The sequence below is a fragment of the Uloborus diversus genome, chromosome 4 (genome assembly GCF_026930045.1).
Source record: "Uloborus diversus isolate 005 chromosome 4, Udiv.v.3.1, whole genome shotgun sequence".
NCBI lineage: Eukaryota > Metazoa > Arthropoda > Arachnida > Araneae > Uloboridae > Uloborus > Uloborus diversus.
In genome coordinates this window covers 82,006,985-82,026,470 of record NC_072734.1, presented here as the reverse complement: position 1 = coordinate 82,026,470, position 19,486 = coordinate 82,006,985, and the positions used below count along the sequence as shown (strand labels likewise).

At 35.3% G+C, this 19,486-nt stretch overlaps 1 protein-coding gene across 1 annotated transcript in view; it reads left to right on the top strand.

Moving 5' to 3' along the window:
- Positions 1-12,736: 12,736 nt before the first annotated feature.
- The window catches only part of LOC129221383 (ubiquitin-like modifier-activating enzyme 1), an 89,388-nt gene continuing 82,638 nt past the window's right edge, over positions 12,737-19,486 (top strand). Inside the window, exon 1 of the mRNA XM_054855851.1 lies at positions 12,737-13,091. Coding sequence (XP_054711826.1) covers positions 12,978-13,091 — 114 coding nt within the window. The 5' untranslated portion in view covers positions 12,737-12,977. The remainder of the gene's footprint in view (positions 13,092-19,486) is intronic.

Here is a 19,486-nt window from a genome sequence, read left to right as displayed (position 1 = left end):
TTTCAAGACAAAATATTTGTTTTTTAAGTTATTGCTAAAAAAATCTTTAAAATTATCACTTGGCATTTTTAATTAAATTGCTAAAATTAAATTTTGACTGAAAATCAATTTTTTTATTATTGCTGTCACTTGGTATTATTTGCTGTCACTTCAGATTACACAAAGGGTTTTTTTTTTTTTTTTCAAACCATATACATATTCATTTTGAAATTAATTGTTTTTGCGTTTCAATGTTGTTTGTTACAAAAGTAATCCAAGACTTGTCTTTCAACAACTAATGAAATCCTTTGAAATTGAGTTGTGTACATAAGTAAATATTTTTATTATTTTTTAATAGTTAAAATGCTGTATTCATTCATTAAAACCTAAGTTCTTGATTAGAGAATAGCTCAATATGACTGGTTGTTGAAAGATTTCAATTTGTTTTGCATAAATATCTGTTCTGCCATGTGCAGGTAAAAGGCAGTAATTGCAAGTTTTTTCATTTTTTTTTTAACATTTTTGTCATCTATTGTAAATTGTCTTTATTGCACATGCTTGCTTGTTTGGTTTCCACTGAAAAAAAGGCACAAAAAAAGTCTAATTCCTAAAAGTCTAATTTTCATGTTGTTGCTACTGAATCCACCACACATTTCTTCAAATGTCTAGAAAACTAATTTCTGCAGATACTGCTGTTTACCTGCACATGGCAGTATTATTTATGTAAGTAAAACTACATTACTTCTATACTTTTAGTATCACTTGTATTTCTTGCAGCAACAATTATACTGCTTAAAAATTTAGTTCAAGATTATTTCCATTGAAATTTTTTAGTTTTATCATTATTAGATATCTCTTTAAGAGCGGTTTTAAAAATTTCTTAGAATTCTTGTGTTAACTGGTTCCTGGAAGTAAAGTATTTGTTTTAGATTTCCTGCAATATTTCTCTGTCGATAATTTAATATACTATTCCCCCCCCCCCCCCCAAAAAAAGGAGCATCTTTTCAAAGTATATTTTTAATTAACAGCTTAAACCGTTTTAAACACTGCATTTTATTTAATCTGCAATGCTTTTCAAGTAGGACAAAGAAAGGAAACCATTATCATTGGTAACTTAAATCAGGGAAATTTGGTGAACTTAATCAGGGAACTTTTGTTTCCAGCTCCTGTCGCCGCCCTGTAAACGGTGCCTAATTCATTTATTTTTAAATTAATTTTCAATATGTAATACACTATTACCTTTGTTAAAGTAAAAGTATTGCAATGTGATTCATTGCATTTATAGTATGTTTGTTGTGTGTCATTTTGTATATTGTAAATATTGTATATTTTGAAGATTAAAATGTTTTTATGTAAATTTTTCATTTTTAAATAAAGATAACTTGAAATTTTCTTTTGATTTTGTTTGGTAGTAACAATGATTAAACATCTCAGAGTGGCAAGAAAATCAAATAAATTAAATCTTTTATATACAATCGAACAAAGTTATGGCTATAACAGAATTTTTATTTGGTCCCTCCATTTTGCTATAAACAGGCGCTCTATATGCAATGTATTTTGAATTCATTTTATGTTCTTTTAGATATTCATACTTTTAGATTGTCACTTTCTTTGGCGTAAAATGTTTAATAATGGTATTGTTTATATTTTGTTTTTAATCAATATGGAACTCCATTCCCAACTTGCCAGCTCTTCCCAACTCCCAACGATTGCTTTGCATCGTAGTTGGTTTGCAAAGATTTTAATTGTGTGCTAGAAAGAATCATTAAAATATGTGTTACGATTAAAAGAACATAAAACACCAGCTTTCACCCAAAAAAAAAGAACTTATTTGGATAACAAAATTGTTTTTCGAAAAAATGCTTCTATGAGCACCCCTACCAGTCTAAACTAACTTGGACGAAATTTTACAGCTATAGGTATTAAAGGGCTCCTGAGCAAATCAAAATGGCTGTTTTATCAGTAACAGTGAAATCCTGTTACAATGAATACCAATATAATAAAGTATCTGTTTAAACTAAGTAAATTTTCAGTCCCGATTTAATTTCCATTACAACGAACAAAATCTTTGATCTCTTGAAGTTTTTCATTGTAATGGGATTTCACTGTATATTATTTCTCCTAAGTCTTTTTGTGATAATGGTATTGTTTATATTAACTTCCTTAATAGTTCATCTTCCTTAAGTTAGCTTCCTTAATATGTTACTGAATCGATTATTTCATAAAGGACTCAAGTTCAATGGATTTCCGTAGGGCTTGTGCCCTTTCTAAAATAATCATTTCAACTTCCTCAATAGTTCATGAAACTCAGGGGCAGATACAAGGGGAGGGTCAATGGGGGTCATGACCCACCCTAAACCGTCGACAACAGTATCCGTCCACATTGTGTTCAAACACTTTATACATAAAATGTAAATGATAGCAGTATCTTTTAAATTCATTATTTTTAAACATAAATATTTGAACTGCTACTTTGTTTCACTGCTTATGAAATTAATTTGCAACTTTTATCCACAATTCGATGCCTTATTCCTGACCGATTTGGTGCTTTTTATTCTCCCCTCCCCTTCCAAGCAGTTTCAGAAATTTTTCGTTCCCAAAACCGTAGGTTCGTTCATGGGGAGGGGTTATTTTTCAGCATGACTCCCCCCCCCTCACAAAAAAATTGTTTTCTCTATCCTCTACTGATCAAACTTAATGTTTAAGGCATCAATTTTAAAGGTATTTTTGGCGAAAAATAAACGGCAACTCACATTGAGGTAGAGTTTCGAAAAAATCTGTTTGCTCTGTGTTTCTTATAAAACATTGCTTTTATGTATAGCGCACTTTGAAAACGTCTTTGTAGTTAAGGTGACCATACATCCTGTTTTGAACGAGAGAGTGCCATTTTCAGGTAGGCTGTCCCTTTATCCCTACCGTATCAACTTTCTAAAACGTTTTTGAACATTTATACTTTACATAACGATTTTTAAAAACCTGTATCTCTAGTAATATGTTTAAAAAACCGGTTTCAAAAGTGAAATGTTTTTTTATTATTATTATTCTGCACATTATGGGTGATTAAATAAATGGTGATTTAGCACCATTGAATGGACACTGCTTTTAAATTTGCCTCTTTGATCTGTAGTTAAACAAATTGTTCTGATTTTTAGTAAGTAATCATTCAATAGAGTAAAATACAGAGTGATTCATTATGAATGGGACAAAAAGAAAACATGACTGTGAATGTTGTAATTAATATATTTAGAAAATTCAAATTTACCTCAAAACTACATTTATTCAAGTTTTTACAGGTGTTCAATATGTGCCCCTCCGGTGACACGACAAATGTCTACACGGTAATCAAGTTCCTGCCACACTCCTGATAGCATATCCTCTGTGATGGAGTTCAACACTGCAGTTATCCGCTGTTTTAGTTTTCTAAGTCCTGAGGAAGTGAAGGCACAAACACTTGGCCTTTAACGAATCCCCATAAAAAAAAAATCACAGGGCGTTAGATCTGGTGATCTCTGCGGCCAATAAAGATATGTCAAATCCTGTGGCCCAGCACAACCAATCCAGCGATGGGGTAGATGTTCGTTCAAGAACTCACGTACGTTGTTATTTCAATGTGGGGGAGCACAATCTTTCTGCAAAATGAAATCAGGAACAGCTTCCTCCAGAATGGACAACATTTTATTCAACAGCACCTCTAGCACCGAATTCATCATTTGATGATTTTTCCCTGTTGCCAAATAAAACTTGTATAATTGTACTTGCAGAATAAATTTATTTCGGCTGAATAAATCCATTATGGCAGTCACACTGCGCTATTCTTTTTGGCCCATTCATTATGAATCACTCTGTATATATTCTTAGTAATGTCTTATCTTTTTATCCTAGTAGCTGGGGGCTACAATTTAGAAAAAAAAATTATAGTTTAATATTTTTCACTTGATAGAGCTTGTATCCTAACTCAATTGAAAACAACAACACAACAAAAAATATTACTATGTTCTAATCATGTATAGAGATACAGAACAGGAGTATAAAAATGCGTTTTTATTTTTCACATACTTTGCGTTGTTACTCCGCATAGCCATTACCTGAATCCACAAATCTTTACATCCTAACTGTTCTGTTCCCTCTTTAATGAAAAACTGCAAAACCTGTCAGGTCCATCATTTAGGGGTGTTAAACAATTACCATGGTGGGCCCCTTGTCAGTTTGTTCACTTAGCTGTTCTTGACCTCTAAAACTTGCCAAATTAATGCTAGTACAATTACGAGCTGGGCCCCAAGTTTCCGACCAGGCTGACATGGCCTGTGAGCCCTGACAATTGCCCCCGTACTTTGGAATATTAATGAATTTGCTTGTAAGTGGGCATGGTTTTTACTGTTTTTTGGTTTAATTTATGAGCATGTCCTCTTTGCCGTCCGTCAAAGCAATCAACAAATTGCTTATTACTCTCACTTAACCATAGTTGAGTTCCTTTGTTTTTTGGACGGGGCAGAAAACCAAGGTGGGCCCCTTCTCAGCTTAACCACCGAACCACATTCCCCCATAAAATTCATCTAGTTTTGTGCTAAAATTCTGAGCTAGGCCTCTAGTTTTTAACCATGTTGATATGGCGTCTCTTCAGCCCTGCCCTGGCTTCTGCAAGCTCCACTGTCCACCAGCTCCTGCCGGTGCGGGACTTCTCCTTTGGTCCTGGGAATCCACTCCTCCTCGGCAGCAGCATCCGTGCCCTACACACACACACAGGCCAGGATCTGCGTACTGGCGGTGAAAGGAGGGGGGTGCATGCCCTAAGAGGTCCAATGGCCATAGAAATTGAAAACAAATTGGAAAAAACCAGAACTAAGACTTATTAACATTGCAAATATGCACTGCTGGTCTCTGGGGAGTGACCCTACAGATTTTGTTGCAGGAGACCCCACAATTTGTAGATCCGGGCCTGCACACACTCTCCCAGAAAGAGGGACATGCCTGCGAAGGTTGTGTGTTGGATGCTGGTTTTATTAAAGAGGATTGCTTAAAGTTGATTCCAGGGGAAAGGAACTATTTGTAGAAACCAGAAGTTCTACGAGTAGGCTTTCATTGCAACTGCCGGTTGCGAGAAACTTAATTTGAATTAAAGATATCAAAATTCTTTTTTGGGGGGAGGGGGGGGGGATTAATTTGCTATATTTTTTACTTTGGAAGGTGTAGTTGTTCTCTTTTGCACACTCTGGTCCTCGCAAGTATGGTAAAAGAAACATTCTTTTCACATTTTAAATTCTAGCAAGGGCGCCCATATGTGAAATTTTAAGGAGGGGCTCAAAAATTTTCCTCATGGTTTAGCAGAATATTTTTCCCGTGGAAATCGATTCCAGTACAGATAGATTAGACACATTAAAATTTGATATTTTTAATAACTTACTCATTAATTGCTGAAAAGACATTTTTATACATTTTTGCAAAGAAAAAAGCACTAAAAGCAAGGAAGTTCTCATTTCAAAGGGGGAAGGGGGCTTGAGCTCCCACTTGCCCCCCTATATGACAGTTCAATTAAATAATAAAAAGCACATTCCTTTTCGCTCGAACAAATATTCAAAAGAAAAATAGGTCTTTCACCAAACTTTTTTTAGCTTTTTAGCATCATTAATCAGTTTGTTTATGAAAAAAAAAACTAACTACGCTTTACTTTGCATAGAATTATCAAGAAATATCGTTTTCTTTATAAAAGAAGCGAAATACAAAAAAAAGTATTTTTTTTTTAAATTCATAAATCATTACTTTTTATCTCTGTTATTTTCTTTAAAATGCATGATTCTTCAATGCTATGCATTCATGCATAGGTTTTTACAAAATTCAGGGCTTTTTAGAAAAGTGGGAGCCCAGTCCTTGTCGGCCTGTGTGGTACAAGCATGCCCTGATTTTGCCATGCATTCTTTCGAGCCCTTAATCTACTCAATTTGGGAGGGTCAAAAGATCTTTTAATATGCGAAGCATTTTGCCATACCCGCTTGAAATTCAGACCTAGAGCTTTATTGCTATAGAATGGGAAGTTCTCTCTCCCCCTACCACGCCTGGTTTAAGAGGAACAGTTTTACGGCACTTTAAAGAGAGCTGAAAACGAAACAGTGGAAATAGAACCTGAAAAGCTGGTTTGTATCTACAGGGGTCTGTCCAGGATTTTTCACAGGGTCCGTTTTTTGTGAAAAATCAAATAATTTTGTGAAAAAAGAATTAATTTTGTAAAAAATCAAAAAATTTCGCAAAAAAAAAAAATGTTAAAAGAAAATTTTAGAATTTAGAGATGGCACAAACTGCATCAATTAAACTTAAAGTTCAGTGTTTTCCTCTTCTATGGCGAGAAAATCATTCTGGATTTTTTTTTCTGATATTTGGCGGGGGGGGGGGCATCGCTCTTTCAAGTATCAATATTCATCTACCATTCTGCATTATGTTAAATTTTATACTAGATCTATTTCTGTACAATATTTAAAATAATTGTAACAAAAATATAAATAAATAAAACAAAATTCAGAATAGGGTTCAGCATTCAACTTTTTGACCCAAGACACTCTTAAAAAGCACAGAATTTCGTTTAAAACTTATAAATTCCGTGATTTTAACAAAAATAAAAAGATATTTCAATTGTTTACCTCTTAACAAAGCGTAATAATCATCAAAAATTCGAAAAATCGGATTCCCATAGCGGATGCAAAGAGATCGCAATTCTCAAAGTGAAGGTATCAAAAGTATAAAAACGGCTTGTAAAAGAAATATTTTTGATAAAATTATTTTAAAATTGCATTTTAGAGTCCTATGATAACATATCATTAATATCTGTGGACACAGTTGACCCCCCCCCCCCCCCCAAAAAAAATAATAAAATAAAATAAACCATCTATTCAGCATTTTAATTTTTGACTCATAACAGAAAATGGAATTTTGCTTTAAAAACTTGAAATGAGAATTCTAACAGAAATAAAGAGACTTTTCATTTATTTGAATCCTAATAAAGCGAAGTTAGCTTGAAAAAAGAACAAAATATGATTCTCATATCGGATGTTAAAAGATTGCATTTTTCAAAATGTAGACATCTAAAGAAAAAAAAAACGGTAATTAAAAGAGTTTTTTTTAAAGTTAATCATCTTTGTTAGCATCGAAAAATCAAAATCCATATAATTTTCTCCCAAAATAACAATTAAACATCGCACCGCACCGTAAAAACGCAAATATTGACAAGCCGACAAAATGATGAGAATATTTTCTAATCAAGTCATTATAAAGGTTCAACGCCAGACGCTAAGTGGTGATAGTTTTGAAGTTGGTAACTCTATCTGAAGCGATCATATTTTTTCCTCACCCTTACTATCCCTTTGCAGTTCTAAGTTCATTTCGCAGATATATATTATTATTGTTTATTAAATCATGAGCGGGGGGGGAAAAGTGCTTACCAATGCCTTTTCAAAAAAGTTTACAACAACACCGCTGCTAATTAGCTGTGATAAAACAAACAACCATTATATTTATTTGGCAGTAGCAATTATTTATCGCTTGCAGGAGCATCGCAAGAGTGCCAATTTTTTCTTTCTTTCTTTTTTTTCAAAATTAGCCGATTTTGTATAAGCTGATCCCTCTAATTTGACTTAAAAAAAGGTTCCAAAAATGATCGGTTTATACACAGAAATATGCATTATTTTGCTTTCAAATTTGCTCTTTCAATAAACAATTTGTGACAGATCCGATCTTGTTATCAGAATTTTGTGAAGGGTCCGTTTTGTTTGATCGGGATTTTGTGAAAGGTCCGTTTTGTTTGATCCGAATTTTGTGAAAGGTCCGTTTTGGTTGATCGGATTTTTGTGAAGGGTCCGTTAACGGACCCAAATATCCTCTGGCCAGACCCCTGATCTATCAACGTTCTGTGCTGGATGTGTTAATCAAGCAACATACTTGAAATAAGAAGCAGCCGAGTTGACAAATTAGTTATATTAAGTAATTAAGCAAGTTACATTAAGATTAACATACATACTACACGAGACAAAGTGCACACATCATAGTAAACACACCACACGCGATACAGATACAAAGTTGAGTAGTAGCTGAACTACTTACTTACAGTTAATATTGCTACAGTTAAAGTTATAGAATTGCAGATATATATTTTTACAATAACACTTCCCCTAAATTGATAACTGCAATACAAAAAAAAAGAGGGGCGGGGGGCTCTCTTTCAAGTCTATATCATAGATCAAGTCTCTATTTCACACATGCCAATCATTTGGCGGAGTCTCTGGAATGTAGCTTTTGGTAGAGGTTTAGTAAAAATGTCAGCAGCTTGAGAATTACTCTCGCAATGTTGAACATCTAACTGCCCATTCTGATACTTCTCACGAATAAATTTGTAGCGGACATCTATGTGCTTAGTACGACTGTGGAATTCAGGGTTCTTGACTAGTCGTATAGCACTTTCATTGTCCACCTGCAACACAGGAACACTTATCAAAGGACAAATATCCTGGAAAAGTCTCTGTAGCCACACTACTTCCTTTGAAGCCTCACTGGCTGAAATAAATTCTGCCTCTGTAGTTGAGAGCGATACACAAGTCTGTCTCTTGCTGGCCCAGGTAATGGCTCCTCCAGCAAACTTGAAGACCATCCCTGATGTAGATCTTCTGGTTGATGTATCACCAGCATAATCAGCATCACTATATGCTTCCAATTGCTTGCAGATATAATTTGGCTTATACAAGATACCATATTTTGAAGTTCCTCGAAGATACTTCAAAACTTTCTTCACTAAACACCAATGCATTTTGGAAGGTTTGTCTAAAACTTGAGATAGAACACTAACAGAATAAGCAATATCTGGTCTAGTTACCATACATAAATATATTAAACTGCCAACTGCTCTTCTGTATGGTACCTCTTCATCAAGCTTTTCAAAAGGTTCAGATAACAAACTTTTGTCAATGGGGATACAAACAGGATTGGCTGAAGACATAGTAAAACTATCCAAGATCTTTTTGCAATAATTTTCTTGGTGAATGAAAATAGAACCATCATCTAAATATTTAATTTGCATGCCCAAAAAGTATGTAGCTGGTTCAACTTTAACATTAAATTCTTTTGTAAGTTTTTTAAGAAATATTTCCAACTGATTTTTATTTTTCACAGCAACAATTCCATCATCCACATATAAGATCAAAAACAAAGTCTTATCTTTATTTACAAATAAGCCAGGATCACTGTCCATCTGCTTGAGATCACAATTCTGAAGAAAATCTTTAAACTTTTGATTCCAGCATCTGGGAGCTTGCTTTAAGCCATATAGGCTTTTTATTAATTTGCAAACACGCCCACTTCCATCATCAAATCCATGAGGTTGCTTCATATAGATCTCTTCATGTAGGTCTCCATATAGAAAGGCACTTTTCACGTCAAACTGAGCAAGCTTCAAACGTTCACTAGCAGCCACACTAATAATAGATCTGATAGTGTCCCAACGAACCACTGGACTGAATGTTTCCTGATAATCAATACCAGCTTTTTGGGAGAATCCTTTAACAACCAGTCTTGCTTTGAACCGCTCTATTTCGTCTTCAGAATTTCTTTTTATTTTGTAAACCCAACGATTTTCTATAGCTTTTCTTCCTTTCGGTAGATCAACAAGTTCCCACGTTCCACTCTCAGTGAGAGAGTTCATTTCTTCTTCCATAGCAGCCTTCCAATTTTCAGCATTACTTGAGTTTACTGCCTCATGAAGAGATGTTGGTTCATCTTCAGCTAGCATAACATATCCATCAAATTTTGTTGGTTTTCGCAACTGGGATCTATCTCTTAGAGTAGTATATCTATTCTCATCTTCAGTTGTAGCAGCTTCCCCTACATCATTACAACCTCCATCTTCAGTAGGATCAAGAACATCTTCTGTAGATTGTAGAGGCGAAAGAGTTTCTTGGTAGATGTTGTCAGCCACTTTTTCTGTTTTAAAAACCACATCTCTGGACAAAACCACATCATTTTTCTCAGGAATCCAAACTCTGTACCCATCTCTATTACCACAATAACCAACTAAGTAGCCTTTCAATGCTTTCTTGTCAAATTTCTTCCTTCTGACTTTTGGAACATGAACAAAACATTCAGTACCAAATATTTTGAGATGGTCAACTGGTGGTACTTTCTTATACCATAGTTCAAAGGGAGATTTTCCTTCTTCTGATGAGGGACCTGTTCGATTGAGTACATAGGCTGCTGTATTCACTGCCTCACCCCAAAGTTTTTCTGGCAATTCTGTGGCATGGATCATTGATCGAGCTGCTTCAACTAGAATTCTATTTTCCCTCTCTATTGCTCCGTTTTGCTCGGGTGTATATGGCATAGACATTCGATGATGCAGCCCTGCTTTTTGCACAATTTGATGAACTTCAGAGTTATTAAATTCCCTTCCTCCATCAGTTAACAATTCTTTCATCATATAACCTGCTGTCTTCATTTCTGCCATAAAGATGCCCAACATATCTTTGACTTGAGACTTTTCTTTCATTAAGTAAACAGTTCTGTACTTAGAATAATCATCTTTGAATGCTACATAGTACCTATTACCTCCAAGAGATTTTTCTGGCATTGGACCACAGACATCAGCATGAATAAGATGACCAGGACTAGTTGGGCGATCTTGACGAGAGCCAAAACTAAGTCTATGCATTTTACCATACATGCAGGCATCACAAAATTCACCATCAAGCTTTACTTCAATACCCTTTCTCTTCAAAAATTTTTGAACATGGCGTTTGTTTTGATGGCCTAGGCGTTCATGCCACAGTTGAAGACTGTCATTGTCAACAACAACACATGCCAAATCAGGAACAACTCTCATAAGAAGTTTGTAAACACTGTTATATCTAATACCAACAGCAACAGTTTCACCAGTTGAAGTTCTAAACTCACGTACTTTGCTATTTGCATATTCATGAAGGCCATTATCCAAAGCAGCACCAGATGAAAAAAGATTTTGATCACATTCAGGTACATGCCAAACTTTAGTAAGAAGACCAGGTATCCATTTACCACGTATTAACATTTCAATTTTAATTTCACCAATACCTTTGGCAAACATGGATCTTCCATCTCCTAATCTTAATGGCTTTGGAGTATCAAACTGTTTGTATGAAGAAAGCCAGTCCAATTTCGAAGAAATATGGTGCGAGGCTCCTGAATCAATGAGCCAATAATCTTGATTGTTTTGATTTGCAACAGTCATAAAGACCTGTCCAGATTTTGAAGATTCCTTTTTCTCATTATTCTGCAATTTCCACTTGTTGCAGTTCTTTTTCATGTGACCAGCGAGACCACAGAAAAAACATTTAAATTTCTTGTTTTTGGCTTCATTCTGATTTGAATAAGTCTTATCAGGAGTTTTCTTGGCATGTGAGGGCTTTGCTACGAAGGCAACATTCTTGTTCTCAACAGGATGTAACTCTTCCAATCTTTGTTCGTGCAAACGAAGTCTTTCAGTAAGACTCGAAATCGTTCTTTCACTGCCTGGAACAGATTCCCATGCATTCCTAAACTCCAAATATTCATTAGGTAAAGTATTTAAAATTCTATTTAACAGCATCGACTTGGGAAGTTCAACTTTCTCACCTTTTAACTCTTCTTGTAACTCCTGCCAGATTTTCTGCAACTTAGATACATGAGTTGCAATACTGTCACAAGGATCTTTGGAGTAGTTGAACAACTGAGAGTACAGAAGATCGAGTCGCCGTTCATTCTTTTGCTCATACACAGAGTGGAGAACATCCCACATGTCTTTTTTCCAGTTTTACATGTTAAAATATGTTGCTTTGGCTCAGATCTTAGACTGCAACCAATAACGTAGCGAGCAATCGCATCTGCCTCATTAAAGGATTTTAAAGAAGCTGCATGCGCTTTTCTTTCTGCTTCGGTAGCTTCCGTAGCTAGCGCTTCCGGTTTGACCATTTCACCTAAGACAATTGGCATTGCTTTCTGCACTGTTAAATGCAATTCTACATCGAATTTCCAGCTAGCCCAATTGCTTTCACCTTCTAACTTCTCAATTGAATTCATCTTATCCATACTGGAGATAATAAATCAATTTCAAAAAACACACTTGTGATTCACTGTAGAAGTTAGGCCTTACGAACGATCACCGGCGCTAAGTCAACAGTTTCTAAACTTGCATTAACAACTCTGCACGATGGATGCTTGCTGGGTCCATAACCACTTGAAATAAGAAGCAGCCGAGTTGACAAATTAGTTATATTAAGTAATTAAGCAAGTTACATTAAGATTAACATACATACTACACGAGACAAAGTGCACACATCATAGTAAACACACCACACGCGATACAGATACAAAGTTGAGTAGTAGCTGAACTACTTACTTACAGTTAATATTGCTACAGTTAAAGTTATAGAATTGCAGATATATATTTTTACAATAACAAACATTGCTTTTTATGCCAATTAAGGTCCTTTTTTCGTATTGAGAATCATTTATCACTTGAATACAGAGCTCTTCAACTTTGTTTCTTCTTGTTCAACAAATTTTATTTTTTATTAAGAAACTCGGGAGAATGATCATTATTGTTCAGAAAGGAACTATTCAACGTTTCGAAAGACCCGTAGATTTTACTTTTATTTATAAAAACATATAACAAAAAAATGAGAGTTGGTGGCGGAGCGGTGCCTTTTATCTAAGGATCTATTTGTTAATTTATTTTAAACGCGGCAACTGTAACGTTAAACGCCGCTATTATTCTGAGAGCAGCGCGCGCAAGAATACTTTGGGCACGACTTTGTTCAGCAACTATTGGAGCAGCCATTTTGTGAATTGCTAACGCAATGGTTAGCTTTCTTTTGTGCTGTTGAAGGAAATCGAAGGAACTAGTTGTGCTTTGCTTGAATTTCAATGTTTATTGCTTAATCCACTGTGCACTGGGCTATGTTGAAGCTCGTTTGCGCAAAGTACAGTACGTGACAATACTGAAGTTATTTTTTTAGATGTCTAGTGCCGCAAGTTCTCGCAATATTGATCAAAGCCTGAGCCCACCGGCGAAGAAGCGCAGGTCTGAATTTCTAACAAATTCCAATTCCATTTGCGAAAAAAATAGCTCAGTAAGTTGAATTCTTAGCTTAAACTTTATTCTTGAACAGCCGCATGTCTTCTGGGATAGAACATGTTGTTGCACTTTAAAATTTCTCTTTCTTGTTGTATTTCTTTTAATCAGGCGTATTTCTTTTCGTTTCAATAACAGACAGTTGTGTAATTAAAAAATTATTGGGGCTCAAGTTTTCTCCCTCTCGTCAAACATTTAAAAACTTTAAAAAAAACGGGTAATTTCGAAACGTTTTTCAAGTTTTTTCCATATTCAGGTATGTACTGTGATGGATAGTGTATTTGATTAGTTTTCTTCAATTTCCATACATTCCTAAACTTACGAGAGTTAATACAGGGCTTTAATAAAACTCAAAGCGTCATGCTATTGTGTAAGAGTCAAGAACAGGTCCATTACATTTCTATTATTAAGGCAAAATAGTTAACACCCAAGGTTGCAAGATTTTGACGATTCTCTCATTTTCATCTGTTGTGAAGGATAAGTATAAAATCTTGGGAAAAGTTGAAATCGTCCTTTTGAGTAGAAAAAAGTTTCTCATCCTTCGGCCCGTGAAGCTAGTGCGCGAGGCCCGCTATTGTCCGCCCCCCGCCCCCCCCCCCCCCCCAGGTTTGGAAATCCTTTTAAAAAATGTCTTCCCGGTTATCCGACAAGAAAATCTCCCTCCTGTTTTGCACTTTCAATAGTATCTTTTGAAAAAATAAAAGGGGGGGTGGATTTTAAAATGTTGGTAAAACTGGAGATAACCAAAAAAATGTCGGGCCTGGGCATTTAAATTTTTTTACTGTATAGGGAGGGGAGACATGCACGGATAAAAGAGGCGGAGACATGACCCCCTCCCCCTAAACTGCACAAAGATAGTCAAAAACTGCCCTTTTTAGGACATATATTTTCAAAAGATTTGTCCCGGATTCCCCATTTATACCAAAAAAAGAGAACAACACTTATGACCCCTTCCTGAACCAGAACTTCCCTTGGGGAGAGGAGGGTGTACATGGACAGCTAATTTTCGTAAACTTAACCCTTAACAGGGGCAGTAAAGTAGGATGTAAGGTCTCTGAGACTGCTCTATTTTCAATTTTTTTTTTTTAAATCCCGTTGTTCAGAAACATTCGTGTAATTTCCCTTGAATGTTCTTTGAACTTTTAGCACAGGAAATTTTTTTTAATGAAATATACCTTTCCGAGGAAGTTTTACTAGAACCTTATGATTTTTTGAGAAAAACGATATATTGCAAGAAATAATTTACTACTGGCTATAAAAATGAAAAATAAATTATTAATGATTTTATTTCAGTTTAATATATACCAAACATTTTAATACCAAAAAATTGATTATATCACATAAGGGGAAAATTTTGACAGTACCTTAACCAGAGTTGCCAGGCGTCCCGGATTTCAGGGACAGTCCCATATTTTGAAAAATTATCCCTCGTCCCGGGGAACGTACATGCAGGATGGTTAAGTCCCTTATACGCTATCTATTGGAGTTAAGGTTTCATCCACTGAAGTTAAGGTTAACCTTTCGACGATCAATCGATCATCAAACAGGCAATTGTTTTGTTCAAATGTTGAAGCAATTTTTACCTGTCATACCTTGTTGTCAATTGCAATGAAAACGATTTTTATACTTTGATATGCGACATTTAATGCTTTTCTGGGATTGAATTTTTTAGATTTATCACGAATCAATGTCCTAATAATACCCCCCCCCCCCCCCCAAGAAGCCTGTCCCTTATTCACTTTTCTTAAATCTGGCAACCCTGACCTTAACTATTAGTATATAGTGTCGTATTTCCAAGAATAATTCAGCCCTCATTGTCCATTGTCCTAGAACATTATTATGTAAATTTGCGTACGTTTCGAACAACTGTCAACCTTATCTAGAATATTAAGCATCTCTGTAGTCCTACAGTTAAGAGCCATATTTACTTACTACTGTCGCAAAAAGTAACACTAAAGGGGAGGCAGAGTTCGAAAATATCCCGATATTTTGATATATCGACCAGTGTGTATATGGGCGAACCATGAGGGGAAGAAGTCCTACAGACCGCTCCTGAAGGATGCAATGAAATTTAAATCAGATGCATTCCCCAAAAGATACTGATAAGCAAGGGGGAAAAACTATTCAATCGACAGAAATGAACTTGGGGTGGTGAGATGAACTTCTTAGCAGTCTGTGAGACCATGGGTCTCCTGTTGTAGGATAAATTAAAATATACTTCAATGGCAGCATTATATCTACTTCCCTGGAAAATTTGGAACAATTGTAAGTTAAACTTTTCTAAGTGTTGTCAACCGTGCAGTTGTGAAATTTGCGAACATTTCAAACAACTCTCAACCTTATCTAGAATATTTATCATCTCTTCCGCATAACGCGGATTAGATATAAATGAATCCATTTCTGCAGTCCTACGGTTAAGAGCCATGTTTACTACTGTCGCAAAAGGCAACACTGAAGGGGAGGCAGGGTTCGAAAGTAAGGTACTGTCTGACCATCACAAGAAATGCCACCGCCGAAATGTCTGCGCCTGTCTACTGCTATAGCCTTGAGGCGCTTACTCACTTTTCCAAGGGAAGCTTGTCGTCACTCTGATCATTCAAGGCACTCTAGTTATGCCAGAATGCTTCCATTTAGCCATGCAGGATGCCAAGTGAAATAACAGCTAATAGCGGTCAGGGTTGTTTGGTTTAAACCACGTTGGTTATGGTTTAAACCAATTGGTTTTTTTTAAAAAACTATGCGGTTTTTTTTAAATGTTTTTTTTTAAAAAAAGCCCAAAAAAAAAAATCTATTTTATCCCACATTGATACATTATATTGATTTCTCCACACATATTGAAAATGTAAAATTGCAAAGTTGCTTCTTCAAAATGTATTACAAGCTTTAATCGAAAAAAATTTTAATATATTTTTTATTTCATATATGTGCTAGAGATGGGCGAAACGGATCCGAAATTGGATTTGGATCGATCACTTCTCGGATACGTATCCGAGGAACAGATCAGGATCCATAGCGCATTCACAATGCGCGCGGATCTGGATCAGACACTTCCAATCCATGGAGCATGCGCAGAGGGGTACCAATCCGGATACGTATCCAAGATGGATCCGATCCACAGAGCATGTGCAGAGGGCACCGATCCGGATACGTATCCAGGACCTGGATCCGATCCACAGAGCATGCGCAACGCACGCACTAAGTTTTTAGGTTTGAAAAGCTAAAATGGAGGTTGGGAAGAGGGGGAAAATGACACTGCGCGCATTCGAAATCACAGAATTAGCGGTACTGCAAGAGGGCAGGGAGAGGAGGGAAGTCGCAGACGCAGACTGCGTGATAATTGTTGAATGGTGTTTTCTTGAGAAGATTATCTTGCATGACGCAATTCTTAGAGAAGGATCGCAGGGGAAAATTCGGAATTTTTGAGATTCGCAGTTTCGCTTCATATTAGGGTATTCAAATTTTTGTGAGGCAAGCTCAATTCATGTTAGGAATTTTGCAATTGGAGTATTTTTCTTGGCTTGCTTTTATTCTACAAGAAGTAGGAACATTTACTTTCCTTGCTCATATTAATTTTTAATTTTATTTAATTTTTCAACTAATGCAAAAAATAGTTACATTACAACCATGGCTACCATAGCTTGGATTTTCAATAGAGATCTTTGGCTCTGCTTTCGCTTAAAAATCTTGGAGTTGAGCCCAAATTTTGAAAGTATCAAACCTATAAAACGTAAAATTTTAACAGAAAGTTTTTTTTTGGTTTAGCAATCTAGAATAGAATGACCAAATAAATAAATCTTAGCACTGGAAGTAATTTATGACTTACTGCACTATCTATGTCAAGACACTGAGAGAACTTTTTTTCTTGGTACACAAGTGTGCAAATTTTCAATCTGATACTCTTCCTATAGGCTTAGAATCACTTCCTCGAGCCACTTTTATCTATTCTAAAATTTAATATAGATTCGAAAGATCTGTAAGTTTGTAAAATACAGAAAGAGAAATTAGAATAGAAACAATATCAACACAACAAAAATGTTATGCAATTCAGTAAATGATATAATTAATATTCAGTAAAAAACTTTAGATTCCTGAAAAAAAAACATACTTCACCTATAAATAAAAGCAACACAGTAACATAAACTAGCATAGAAACATATAATTTTGAAGCAATTCAGACAAATTCGCCATCCCTAGCAAAGCGCCGTCTTAAAAAAAATTGATTTTAATGTAATACAGAATTTACCTCCCCTAGCAAAGTGCCGCACAGAGCGAGTGATCCCTTTGCCCCACCCCCACGCTACACCACTGTTGAGCACCATCCCAATTGGGGAGATTATGACCCCCCGCCTCAGTTTTCCCGTTTACAGGAGCCAAGTAGGCTGTATGGCTGTAATTCATAAGTAAATATACGTGGGATCTCCCAGACCAGTAATTTCGAATTTTTCATGGGAGGGACAGAGGACAAAGAGAGCATTTGCCCAACTGTAAACACACAAAGTTTTCAGAAACGGGGTGTGATAGGGGGAGGGGAATTGACACTCTTTACTGACCGGTTTGGGCTCTCCATAAGGCATTTATACAACAAATTTGCATTATGCTAAATTTAATGAATAAATACGATTAAATTTTTAAATATGCATTAATATAGCATAAACTTAAGTAAATTAAAAGAACTAATGATAATTTTATTTCTCTTTTGTGAAAAAATTAGTGATGACAAATAAAGAAAGTCCAAAATTGTTAATACTCTAACAGGGTTCGTACGGGTCATGGAAATCCTGGAAAGTCATGGAAAAAATATAACAGAATTTCAGACCTGGAAAAGTCATGGAAAATTGACATTTTCATTAAAAGTCATGGAAATTTATTTCAAGTCATGGAAAAATTTCTTGGACAAAGAGAAAGGATCAGTAGCTAAAGGAGCATTAGAAATCTTAAGTGATTTAACAGTATAGCACATAAAAGCTATTAAAAGTGGAAAATTGAGCGATCCAAAAATCAAATCTGAATTTTGAAATCTCATTGCATCCACTTCTGTCACAGCAGCTTGCCATTTTTTGCGATGTGATTTTACTGCCTGGACATCACTTATTTTGAATTTTCTGTTATTTTCAACACTTCTTATGTTTCATATTCTGTAGTAGGGGCATTCCAAGGTATTTTTGACATTTATGTAGAGTCCGTAACGTGACCTTTTTTGCCATAACTTTTTAATTTACTGTTTGATTAGCATATTATTTTATTTTGATCTTTTCCTACCAACACACCAGCTCAAATTAAAATAATTTGCAAATCAAACGGTAAATTAAAAAGTTATGGCAAAAAAAGGTCACGTTACGGACTCTACATAATGTCCAAAATACCGTGGAATGCCCCAGTAGCAAAATTTCACGTTCTTAGTTTTGCCACGCCCACTCAAAAAAAAAAGCAATTCAATTGCATGCGAATTCGATTCCATCACTCGTAAGGACTTTATTATTAAATTTATCTGAGTTTATCTTAATTTGTTGAATGTTTTAGAAAATAAAAATCCTAAGTCAGGCGATAGAATACAGAAAGGAGGAATTCTAATGCTCTAAAACAGTAGTGCCCAACATACGGCACACAAAATTAATCCATGCGACCCACTGCTACATTCAATGTTGGGAATTAAACGTGTTCTGGAAATTCTGAACCTATTAGTTTATATGCATTTGAAAATATACAAATTTGTAAACAAAACAAATATACTTTTGAATCAGAAGATTGATTCATTACTGAATGGTTTTTTCAAAAAAGATCTGGTTTAGAAACATAAAGAACTAAACTATGTGGCTTTACTTCAAAGAACCAAAATACTGTCAAGTTACGTGGATGATTAAAGACACTGTTGACACTAGAAGGTAACTTTTGAAGCAAATTTATTGAAACTTAGTGATGACACATTCAACATTTGTCCCATTCAATATCATTCAGCCTGTTTTTAAAAAAAAATCAGACATTTAAGCATCATCATATTCGCTTCACTGAATTTTTACTTTACTTAAATTTATATGATGAAGACGAATAAGAATAGTTTAGTTTAAGTGTGCACTTATATTTTTTCCCATTACGAGTAAGTGCTTCAATGAGGCTGTTGCATTCATATAGACATTTTGCTTAGTGCTCATTTCCAAATATTACCAAGTTTGAGATTTAATAGTGCTATTCTCTTCGTGCAACGAGGTCATGAAAATTTTCATTGAAGTCATGAAAAAGTCTTGGGAAAAGTCATGGAATTTTTTCATCCAAATAGAGTATGAACCCTGTCTAAACAATTATACTCCAGGAAGTTGTTAATTGCATAAAATTGTTAATAAAGGAAGAAATGGTTAAGTAATCACACACCCAGGAGAACGCAGGGTCCCCCCCCCC